Source organism: Somniosus microcephalus, unplaced genomic scaffold (assembly GCF_052327205.1).
Source record: "Somniosus microcephalus isolate GS21.2 unplaced genomic scaffold, FLI_Smic_1.0 scaffold153, whole genome shotgun sequence".
In the NCBI taxonomy this organism is placed as follows: domain Eukaryota; kingdom Metazoa; phylum Chordata; class Chondrichthyes; order Squaliformes; family Somniosidae; genus Somniosus; species Somniosus microcephalus.
The window spans coordinates 175,775-188,099 of NW_028225340.1; the positions used below are offsets into that span (position 1 = coordinate 175,775).

General features: G+C 45.5%; 1 protein-coding gene across 1 annotated transcript in view; it reads right to left on the reverse strand.

Moving 5' to 3' along the window:
- LOC147082183 (RING finger protein 112-like) overlaps positions 1–12,325 on the reverse strand; it is a 531,383-nt gene that overhangs the window by 87,932 nt on the left and 431,126 nt on the right. The window contains exon 13 of the mRNA XM_085980420.1: positions 6,689–6,891. Coding sequence (XP_085836546.1) covers positions 6,689–6,891 — 203 coding nt within the window. The remainder of the gene's footprint in view (positions 1–6,688; positions 6,892–12,325) is intronic.

Sequence of the window (12,325 nt, forward strand, 5' to 3'; positions counted from 1 at the left end):
ACAAGGTGCCACACAAAAGATTATTGCTTAAGATAAAAAATCACGGGATTGGTGGCAATATTCTGGCATGGATAGAGGATTGGCTATCTAACAGAAGGCAGAGAGTTGGGATAAATGGTTCATTCTCAGACTGGCAATCAGTAACTAGTGGTGTTCCGCAGGGGTCAGTGCTGGGTCCCCAACTCTTTACAATCTATCTTAACGATTTGGAGGAGGGGACCGAGTGTAGCATATCAAAGTTTGCAGATGATACTAAGATGGGGGGGAAAGTAGTGAGTGAGGAGGACATAAAAAACCTTCAAGGGGACATAGACAGGCTAAGTAAGTGGGCAGAGATTTGGCAGATGGAATACAATACTGGAAAGTGTGAGGTTATGCACTTTGGCAGGAAAAATCGTAGAGCAAGTTATTATCTTAATGGCAAGAAACTGGAAAGTACTGAAGTACAAAGGGATCTGGGGGTCCTGGTGCACGAAACTCAAAAGGTTAGTATGCAGGTGCAGCAAGTGATTAAGAAGGCCAATGGAATTTTGGCTTTCATTGCTAGGGGGATAGAATATAAAAATAGGGAGTTATTGCTTCAGTTGTACAAGGTATTGGTGAGACCGCACCTGGAATACTGCGTACAGACTTGCTCTCGAGTCAGTACAAAGAAGTTTCACTCGGTTAATCCAGGGGATGAGGGGATTGACATATGAGGAGAGGTTGAGTAGATTGTGACTCTACTCATTGGAGTTCAGAAGAATGAGAGGCGATCTTATTGAAACATATAAGATTGTGAAGGGGTTGGATCGGGTGGATGCAGGGAAGATGTTCCCGATGATGGGTGAAACTAGAACTAGGGGGCATAGTCTTAGAATAAGGGGCTGCTCTTTCAAAACTGAGATGAGGAGGAACTACTTCACTCAGAGGGTGGTAGGTCGGTCCATGGAATATGCTGCCCCAAAAAAATGGAGAAGCTACATCATTACATAAATTTAAAACAGAAATAGACGGTTTCCTAGAAGTAAAGGGAATTAAGGGTTACGGGGAGCGGGCAGGAATTTGGACATGAGTCTAGGTTCGGATCGGTCATGGCCCTGTGGGTAGCAGAGCGGGCCCAGGGGCCGTGTAGCCTGATCCTGCTCCTATTTCGTGTGTCTAATTCTGTTAGATGCAGGAGATGGTTGTGTGATAGTGGATTGGCAGTTAGGATCAGATCAGCCATGATCTTATTGAATGGCGGAGCAGGCTCGAGGGGCCGATTGGCCTACTCCTGCTCCTATTTCTTATGTTCTTATGTTCTTATGCTCCTCCTGCACTTTGTGGTAAATCAGGGACACTTCCTGTGTCCCTGACGACCATGTGTGCAGGAAGTGTATCCAGCTGCAGCTACTGGCAGGCTACATTGCAGCACTGGAGCTGTGAATGGATACATACTGGAGCATTCGTGATGCTGAGGACATCGTGGATAGCAAGTTTAATGAGTTGGTCACACCACCAGTTAAGGCTGCACAGGCAGGTAGGGAATGCGTGACCTCCAGGCAGAGTAATATGTGCAGGCAGTTAGTGCAGGGATCCCCTGTGGCCATCCCCCTCTCAAACAGGTACACCACTTTGGATAATGTTGTGGGAGATGGCTTATTGGGGGAAGGCAGCAGCAGCCAACTTCCTGGCACCATGGATGGCTCTGTGGCACAGGACGGGAGGGAAAAGAGTGGGAGAGTTAGATTGATAGGGGATTCTATTGTAAGGGGAATAGATAGGCGATTCGGCGGCCGCAAATGAGACTCCAGGATGGTGTGCTGCCTCCCTGGTGCAAGGGTCAAGGATGTCTCGGGGCGGTTGCAGAGCATTCTGGAGGGGGGAGGGTGAACAGCCAGTTGTCGTGGTGCATATAGGTACCAAAGGCATAGGTAAAAAATGGGATGGGGTCCTCAAAGCTGAATATAGGGAGTAAGGAGGTCAATTTAAAAATAGGACCTCAAAGGTAGTAATCTCAGGATTGCTACCAGTGCCACGTGCTTGTCAGAGTAGAAATAGAAGGATATTTCAGATGAATATGTGGCTAGAGGAATGGTGCAAGGGGGAGGGATTCAAATTCCTGGGACATTGGAACCTGATCTGGGGGAGGTGGGACCAGTACAAACTGGCGGTTTGCACCTGGGGAGGACCAGGACCGATGTCCTAGGGAGAGTGTTTGCTAGTGCTGTTGGGGGTTTAAACTAAAATGGCAGGGGGTTGGGAACCTGTGCAGGGAGACAGAGGAAAGGGAAGTAAGGATAGAAACAAAAGACAGGAAAGAGAAAAGCAAAAGTGGAAGGCCGAGAAATCAAGGGTGTAAATCAAACAGGGCTACAGTAAATAAGAATTTTCAAAGAACAAAGAATGTTGAAAAAACAAGCCTGAAGACTTTGTGTCTTAACGTGCGGAGCATTCATAATAAGGTGGATGAATTAGCTGCGCAAATAAATGTAAACGGATATGTTATCATTGGGATTACGGAGACATAGCTCCAGGGTGACCAAGGCTGGGAATTCAACATCCAGGGGTATTCAATATCCAGGAACGAGAGGCAAAAAGGAAAAGGAGGTGGGGTAGCATTGCTGATTAAAGAGGAGATTAACACAATAGTAAGGAAGGATATTAGCTCTACTGATGTGGAATCTGTATGGGTAGAGCTGAGAAATACCAAGGGGCAGAAAATGTTTGTGGGAGTTGTATACAGACCCCCAAACAGTAATGCTGAGGTTGGGGATGGCATTAAATGGGAAATTTGAGACGCGTGCAATAAGGACACAGCAGTTATCATGGGTGACTTTAATCTACATATTGATTGGGCAAACCAAATTAGTAACAAAACTGTGGAGGAGGAATTCCTAGAGTGTATACGGGATGGTTTCCTGGACCAATATGTCGAGGAACCAACTAGAGATCAGGCCACATATAAATTGGCCAGAAAAAGCAGCAAACTTGAGGATTGGGAGCAGTTTACGATTCAGCAAAGGAGGACAAAGGGATTAATTAAGGTGGGGGAAATAGAGTTTGAGAGTAAGATTTCTGGGAACCTAAAAACTGACTGTAAACGCTTCTATACATATGTGAAGAAAAAAAGATTGGTGAAGTCAAGCATAGGTCCCTTGCAGTCAGAATCAGGGGAATTTATAAAGAGGAACAAAGATATAGCAGACCAATTAAATACATGCTTTGGTTCTGTCTTCACAAAGGAGGACACAAATAACCTCCCAGAGATGTCGGCGAACATAGGTTCTAATGAGAGGGAGGAACTGAATGAAATCATTATTTGTAGGGAAATGGTGTTGGGAAATTGACGGGATTGAAGGCCGATAAATCCCCAGGGGCTGATAATCTACATCCCACAGTACTTATGGAAGTGGCCCCAGAAATAGTAATTGCATTGCTGGTCATCTTCCAAAATTTTATAGACTCTGGAACAGTTCCCTTGGATTGGAGGGTATCTAATGTAACTTCACTATTTAAAAAAGGTGGTAGATAGAAAACAGGGAATTATAGACCGGTAAGCCTGACATTGGTAGTGGGGAAAATGCTAGAGTCCATTATAAAAGATGTTATAGCAGAGCACTTGGAAAACATTGACAGGATCGGACAAAGTCAACATGGATTTACAAAAGGTAAATCATGCTTGACTAATCTACTGGAATGTTTTGAGGATGTAACTGGCAGAATAGATCAGGGAGAACCAGTGGATGTGGTGTATTTGGACTTTCAGAAGGCTTTTGATAAGGTCCCGCATAAGAGATTAGCGTACAAAGTTAAAGCACATGGGATTGGGTGTAAGGTATTGACTTGGATAGCGAACTGGTTGGCAGACAGGAAGCAAATTGTTGGAATAAACGGGTCTTTTTCTGAGTGGCAGGCAGTGACTAGTGGGATACTGCAGGGATCGGTGCTAGGATCCCAGCTATTCACAATATATATTAATGATCTAGGCGAGGGAACTAGATGTAATATCTCCAAGTTTGCAGATGACACAAAGCTGGGTGGGCATGTGTGCTGTCAGGAGGATGCAGAGAAACTCCTGTATGATTTGGACAGGTTGGGTGATTATACTGCATCTGCCATGCATCTGCCCAATGTGGATAAATGCAAGGTTATCTACTTTGGTGGCAAAAACAGGAAGACAAATTATTATCTGAATGGCAATAGATTGGGAAAAGGGGAAGTGCAACGAGACCTGGGTGTCCTTGTGCACCAGTCGCTGAAGGTAAGCATGCAGGTGCAGCAGACAGTTAAGAAGGCAAATGGTATGTTGGCCTTCATAGCGAGAGGATTCGAGTACAGGAACAATGATGTCTTGCTGCAGTTGTACAGGGCCTTGGTGAGACCACACCTTGAGTATCGTGTGCAGTTTTGGTCACCTTCTCTGAGCGACGATGTTCTTGCCATGGAGGGAGTGCAGCGACGATTCACCAGACTGATACCTGGGATGGCAGGAATGACGTATGAGGAGCGATTGGGTCGATTGGGCTTATATTCGCTAGAGTTTAGAAGAATGAGAGGGGATCTCATTGAAACTTATAAAATTCTAACAAGACTAGACAGACTAGATGCAGGAAGGATGTTCCCGATGGCGGTGGAGTCCAGAACCAGTGGTCACAGTCTAAAGATAAGGAGTAAGCCATTTAGGACAGAGATGAGGAGGAATTTCTTCACCCAGAGAGTGGTGAACCTGCAGAATTCTCTACTACAGAAGGAAGTTGAGGCCAATTCATTAAATATATTCAAGAAGGAGTTAGATATATTTCTTAAGACTAAAGGGATCAAGGGATATGGGGAGAAAGCAGTGACAGGGTACTGGATTTGGGTGATCAGCCATGATCTTGTAAGATTCTCAAAATTCAGCAGATCCCCCGAAACCAGGAAGATTACCATAAAATAGGGTTTTTTGGACTGTTATAAACCATGTCAGAATGGTATAAGTATATTGGGCCTAAGGGAGGTCTTAAAGCCAAAAACCCCAGGATTTTGGTATTTTTTTAAAAGGCATGTTCGAGCCTGTGGAAGGGGAAAAGGCTGCAACAAAGAAATTGGGATTGGCATCTGTAAACGGACAGTTTTGGGTATTGGCATTAACCGAGCTGTCTGCGGACTATCTAGACTGTCTCAGTCTTTTTACATACTGACAACAGACCAACAGAAAAGCAGTTCACGCCAAAATTACAGAACCATCCAAAACCTGGCATAATGCAAGACATGCCACCAACCAACAAAAGAACCTTGGCCCCACTGGAAAAAACAACTTTGCTGCAATTAAACAAGTGTTTAAACAATCGATGGGACCATCCCGAAACCAATTCACACAATCTTAAAACAACTTAAGGTTGGTGGGACCATCCCGAAACCAATTAAACTATTCAAACCAATCAATATTAATGAGCCCGCCAAAACTAACAATAAGCCAGGACTGATTTGCTGCGCAGATTCGCAGGCCTCAATCGGTATAATTGAAGGCCCGTTTTTCACAGAAAACAGTTCGTTCAGTTCATGCAGTCCAAGAGGAAGTTAGTTCCAGTTCAAGTTCGAGTAAGAAGATTCGTCGACTCAGAAGAGATCCACCAACATCGGGATCAAGAAGTCCATCTCGAAGCAGTTCTCCCTCTCGAAGAAGTAACACACCATCCCGGCAGTCCAGGGCCCCACGAAACAAACAACCAAAAATATTACCAGCAACCAGATAATATTGGGCCACCGTGACCAACAAAAACCAACTTGGAAGAAACCGAAGATTCACAAGTTTTTCCACTCTTCAAACGATCCTGACTTACCCCTGGGTAAGATTTTATTGAAAAGACTCTAAACCCTACTTCTAACCAAACGAAATTGGGTACTCACCTGATAGATCCAATATGCACCCGACCGCATCAGTGGACACGTGAAAACTAACCAGCAACGCAGGTGAAGTCCTCTAGCGCATCTGGGGTACGGCAGGCCCCAACCGACACATCTAGAGAACCCCGAAATCACAAAACTCTACAACTGTCAAAAGAAGTCGTTTTGAAGAGCACTATGCCTGGTCCTCTGCAGCCCAACTTAGCCAGTGAAGTGGGATTGGGAGGGGTGAAGTATTCTGTCTATTGTTATTTTCCCCTCAGATATTCCGAAGTGTTCCCCCAATTTAGAGTGTTAAGATTATTGTGTTGTGTATTTCCTTCTCAAATAAAGATCAAAGTTCTTTCACCAAAATTCAGTTGTCTGCTGTAATTACAACCCCCAAGTAAGTGCCAGGTCTAGAACCAAGGGAGTGGGAGCGATACGAACCGCTCATAAGTCAGAGGCGAAGCTGACCCCAAACACCACCCCCTACAATCTCATTCAATGGCAGAATGGGCTCGAGGGACCGAAAGGCCTACTCCTACTGAGTAATGACATCTTCTATGTTTCTATCATTATATATTGAAAGTAATAGAGGAAAGGTGGTATAAAGGCACAGGAAACATCCGCGTTAGCGATCGAGAGAGGGAAGGGGAGGGTTGTCTCTTCTATCTACTGTGCAGACAGGCTCCTGAATCTCGATCCTGTTATTCTATCTATTTGTACTTCAAAATCACCGCCGCAGTGGCGGCTGCCGCCGTCATCAAGTTGCTGCACATCGCAACGACACCTGCATCCCCCCGCCACCGTCCCGTCGACCGCGAGCACACCAGCACCGACGTCGAGCCCAAACTTATCATTGTAAGAATCAGAAAACACGTCGATCTCCCTCAGCAATTTGTCGCGAAGTTCCTGGGTCAAAATCTTGATCTGCTCCGAGCTAGCTCTCAGCCCGCTTCGTAAATCCACCATCAGCTCCTCGGCTTTCAGCTCCAGCTGTTTCCTCATGTCACCCGGACTGGTTGACCAGCTGCTAAATGTTCCGTGCATAGTTCGGTCCTGGGGAGGTAAAGCACGGGTTTAGATACAGAGTAAATCTCCCTCTACACTGTCCCATCAAACACTCCCAGGGCAGGTACAGCACGGGTTAGATACAGAGTAAAGCTCCCTCTACACTGTCCCATCAAACACTCCCAGGGCAGGTACAGCACTGGGTTAGATACAGAGTAAAGCTCCCTCTACACTGTCCCATCAAACACTCCCAGGGCAGGTACAACACAGATTAGATACAGAGTAAAGCTCCCTCTACACTGTCCCATCAAACACTTCCAGGGCAGGTACAGGACGGGTTAGATACAGACTGATGCTACCTTTACACTGTCCCATCAAACATTCCCAGGGCAGGTTCAGGACGTGTTAGATACAGAGTAATGATCCCTCTACACTGTCCCATCAAACACTCCCAGGGCAGCTACAGAACGGGTTAGATACAGAGTAAAGCTCCCTCTGCACTGTCCCATCAAACAGTCCCAGGGCAGGTACAGCACGGGGTTAGATACAGAGTAAAGCTCCCTCTACACTGTCCCATCGAACACTCCAAGGGCGTCTACAGTACGGGTTTGATACAGAATAAAGCTCCGTCTGCCCTGACCCATCAAACACTCCCAGGGCAGGTACAGCACGGGATAGATACAGAGTAAAGCTCCCTCTATACTGTCCCATCAAACACTTCCAGGGCAGGTACAGCACGGGTTAGATACAGAGTAAAGCCCCCTCTACACTGTCCCATCAAACACTCCCAGGGCAGGTACAGCACGGGTTAGATATAGAGCAAAGCTCGCTCTATACTGTCCCATCAAACACTCCCAGGGCAGGTACAGCACGGGTTAGATACAGAGTAAAGCCCCCTCTACAATGTCCCATCAAACACTCCCAGGGCGTCTACAGTACGGGTTTGATACAGAATAAAGCTCCGTCTACCCTGACCCATCAAACACTCCCAGGGCAGGTACAACACGGGTTAGATACAGAGTAAAGCCCCCTCTACACTGTCCCATCAAACACTCCCAGGGCAGGTACGGCACGGGTTAGATATAGAGTAAAGCTCCCTCTACACTGTCCCATCAAACACTCCCAGGGCAGGTACAGCATGGGTTAGATACAGAATGAAGCTCCCTCTGCACTGACCCATCAAACACTCACAGGGCAGATACAGCACAGGTTAGATACAGAGTAAAGCTCCCTCTACACTGTCCCATCAAACACTCCCAGGGCAGCTACAGTATGGGTTTGATACAGAATAAAGCTCCGTCTAACCTGACCCATCAAACACTCCCAGGGCAGGTAGAGCATGGGTTAATTGCAGAGCAAAGCTCCCTCTACACTGCCCCATCACACTCTCCCAGGGAAGGTAGAGCACGGGGTAGATAAAGAGTAAAGCTCATCTGCACGGTCCCATCAATCACTCCCAGGGCAGATACAGCACAGGTTGGATACAGAGTAAAGCTCTCTCTACTTTGTCCCATCAAATGCTCCCAGGGCAGGTATAGCACGGGTTAGATACAGAGTAAAGCTCCCTCTAAAATGTCCCATCAAACACGCCCAGGGCAGGTACAGCACGGGTCTGATAGAGAGTGAAGGTCCCTCTAAACTGTCTCCATGAAACACTCCCATGGCAGGTACAGCACGGGTTAGATGCACAGTAAATCTCCCTCTACACTGTCCCATCAAATGCTCCCAGGACAGTTATAGCACGGGGTAGATACAGAGTAAAACTCCCTCTACACTGTCGCATCAAACAGTCCCACGACAGGTACAGCACGGGTTAGATACAAAGTAAAGTTCCCTCTACACTGTCCCATCCAACACTCCCAGCACAGGTACAGCACGGTTTATATACAGAGTAAAACTCGCTCTACACTGTCCCATCAAACCCTCCCAGGGCAGGTACGTACGGGTTAGATACAGAGTAAAGCACCCTCTACAATGTCCCATCAAACAATCCAAGGGCAGGTACAGCACAGGTTAGATACAGAGTAAAGCTCCCTGTACAATGTTCCATCAAACACTCCCATGGCAGGTACAGAACAAGTTAGTTACAGAGTAAAGCTCCCTCTACAATGTCCCATCAAACACTCCCCGGGCAGGTACAGCATGGTTAAGATAGAGAGTGAAGGTCTCTCTACATTGTCCCCATGAAACACTCCCAAGGCAGGTGCAGCACGAGTTATATACAGAGTTAACCTGCCTTTACACTGTCTCATCAAACAAACCCAGGGCAGGTAAAACACGGTGTAGATACAGAGTAAAGTTAACTCTTCACTGTCCCATCAAACACTCCCAGGGCAGGTAAAGCACGGGTTAGATATAGAATCAAGCTCCCTCTGCACTGTCCCATCAAACACTCCCAGGGCAGGCACAGCACGTTTTAGATACAGAGTATAACTCGCTCTACACTGTCCCATCAAACACTCCCAGGGTAGGTACAGTACGGGTTAGATACAGAGTAAAGCGCCCTCTACACTGTCCCATCAAACGCTCCCAGGGCAGGTACAGCATGGTTTAGATACAGAGTAAAACTCGCTCTACACTGTCCCATCAAACACTCCCAGGGCAGGTACAGTACGGGTTAGTTACAGAGTAAAGCACCCTCTAAACTGTCCCATCAAACGCTCCCAGGGCAGATATAGCATGGGGTAGATACAGACTAAAACTCCATCAACACTGTCCCATCAAACACTCCCAGGGCAGATACAGCATGGGTTAAATACAGAGCAAAGCTCCCTCTAAACTTTCCCGTCAAACAGGCCCAAGGCTGGTACAGCATGGGATAGATAGAGAGTAAAGCTCCCGCTACAATGCCCCATCTAAGACTCCCAGGGCAGGTAAAGCATGGATTAGATATATAGCAAAGCTCCCTCTACACTGTCCCATCAAACACTCCCAGGGCAGCTAAAGCACGGGGTTAGATACAGAGTAAAGATCCATCTACACTGTCCCATCAAACACTCTCTGGGTCGGTACAGCACAGATTAGATGCAGAGTAAAGCTTCCTCTACACTGTCCCATTAAACATTCCCAGGGCAGGTACTGCAAGGGTAAGATACAGAGTAAAGCTCCCTCTACACTGTCCCATCAAACACTCCCAGGGTAGGTACGTATGGGTTAGATACAGAGTAAAGCTCCCTCTACAATGTCCCATCAAACACTCCCAGGGCAGGTACAGCACGGGTAAGATTGAGAGTGAAGGCCCCTCAACACTGTCCTCATTGTAATGATTAATAACATGTCATTCTATAGTGGACACTAGGTGGAGCCGTAGAGCTGTGTAGAGCTGTATATAGCTGTATGTATAAGACTACACTACCCAGCTGTATATATATTAAGACTACATTACCCATGAGGCACTAGGCTACCCACAAGGCAGCAGTCAAGATGGAAGCCTCTACAGATACTGTACCTAGTCCACATGTGCTCAATAAAAGTAACTAGCAAAAGCTAGCTGTGTTCATAATAAGAATGCCTATTTATTAATGAACATAAGATGGTACCAGTATGGTGAAGCTCTGCTGAAAATTGTGAAAAGCGACATGGAGAATTTGAAGCCACCAGAGCGTTTGAAACTCACAGGAAAAATCGACTACAATTGGCAGACTTTTAAACAACAATTTGAACTCTACATTGCAGCCATCGGATTCGGTACAAAGCCAGACGCAAGGAAGATAGCGTTACTGCTTACGGTTGCAGGCCCACAGGCGATAGAGGTATTTAATACATTTGTATTTAATCCAGAGGAGAACAGAGAAAAATTAGAATATGTGCTAAAAAATTTGATGCACATTGCTGTCCCAAAAAGAATGAGACGTATGAAAGATACATCTTCCGTTCTCGGACACAGCAACAAAATGAGACTTTTGATAGCTTTATAACTGATCTGAAACTGAAAGCACAGACATGTAATTTCTCTGAGCTCAAAGCATCCATGATTCGTGACCAGGTTGTGTTTGGTATTCATGATAAAAAAGTCAGGGAACGTCTGTTGAGAGAAACCGAACTAAATTTGGAAAATGCGGTGAAAATATGCCAAGCCTGTGAGCTAGCTCGAAGGCACGCGAAGACTTTTAGTGAAATCAATAATGATGCGATTGTAATGAGTGATAATACTGCTGCCTTGTGGGTAGCCTAGTGCCTCATGGGTAATGTAGTCTTAATATACATACAGCTGGGTAGTGTAGTCTTATACATACAGCTATATACAGCTCTACACAGCTCTACGGCTCCACCTAGTGTCCACTATAGAATGACATGTTATTGATCATTACATCCCCCTTTCTTTGAGTTAGGTGTATGCAGACTTAAAGTGACAGTCAAAGACAAAGTGCATCATCTCATGTTTTCTGTTGTGGCTGAAAGACTTGATTCGATACTAGGTGACAAAGCATGTGAAGACTTAGAACTGGTCAAGAGAGTCTACCGTATAAACTGTGCCACAAGCAGACCAGATGACTCAGGTGATGAAGCAGAGAGCCCATCAAGGATGAAAAGGCCAAAGGGTATCCATGTCTTCAAAAAGCCTAGTTTCTCCAAGAAGAAAGAAAAAGACTTTAAGGTCAAAGAGAAGCCAAAGGAAGAAAAGCACAAAGAGGAAAAACACAAGGAGAAAAAGTCCAAAGATATAACCGCAGCAGATGTTGTTAAGCAGTGGAAAGAGAAAAAGAAAAAGAAGAAGCCTGCACCAGAGCAGGAAGCATTTTCGGTGGATACTCCTTCTTCCCTCAGGCCAATCTTTGGTGTTCCATTAGCCGAGGCTGCTGAGAGGACTATGCTGTATGATGGGATCCAGCTGCCAGCAGTTTTTCAAGAGTGCATTGACTACATTGAGAGTTATGGCATGAAGAGTGAAGGAAACACTGAAACCCTCTCCAAGCAAATATCGCAAGGAGACCTCGATCTATACAAGAGCAGATTGATGAGAATGCCGTAACTGCATCTTGTCATTCACCGCCAGAACAATCACATGAAGACACATCAGACTTACCCGTGTTGAGAAGATCCATGCGTGAAGTAAAAGAGCCTGATAGACTTAATCTTTGAGTACAATGTAAAGCTTTGAATAGGGCTGACTGTTTTGAAAATGTTTATGTTTATAGAGCACTAACAAAAGTGTTACTGATATTATCTTTATTGTTTTCTTGAAAGTTGATTGATATTGATTTTGTTAAACCTCAAATAAAGGGGGATGTAACGATCAAAACATGTCATTCTATAGTGGACACTAGGTGGCGCCGTAGAGCAGTGTAGAGCAGTATGTATAAGACTACACTACTCAGCTGTATGTATATTTAGACTACATTACCCATGAGGCACTAGGCTACCCAAAAGGCAGCAGTAAAGATGGAAGCCTCTACAGATACTGTACCTAATCCACATGTGCTCAATAAAAGTGTCTAGCAAAAGCTAGCTGTGTTCATAATAAGAATGTCTATTTATTTAT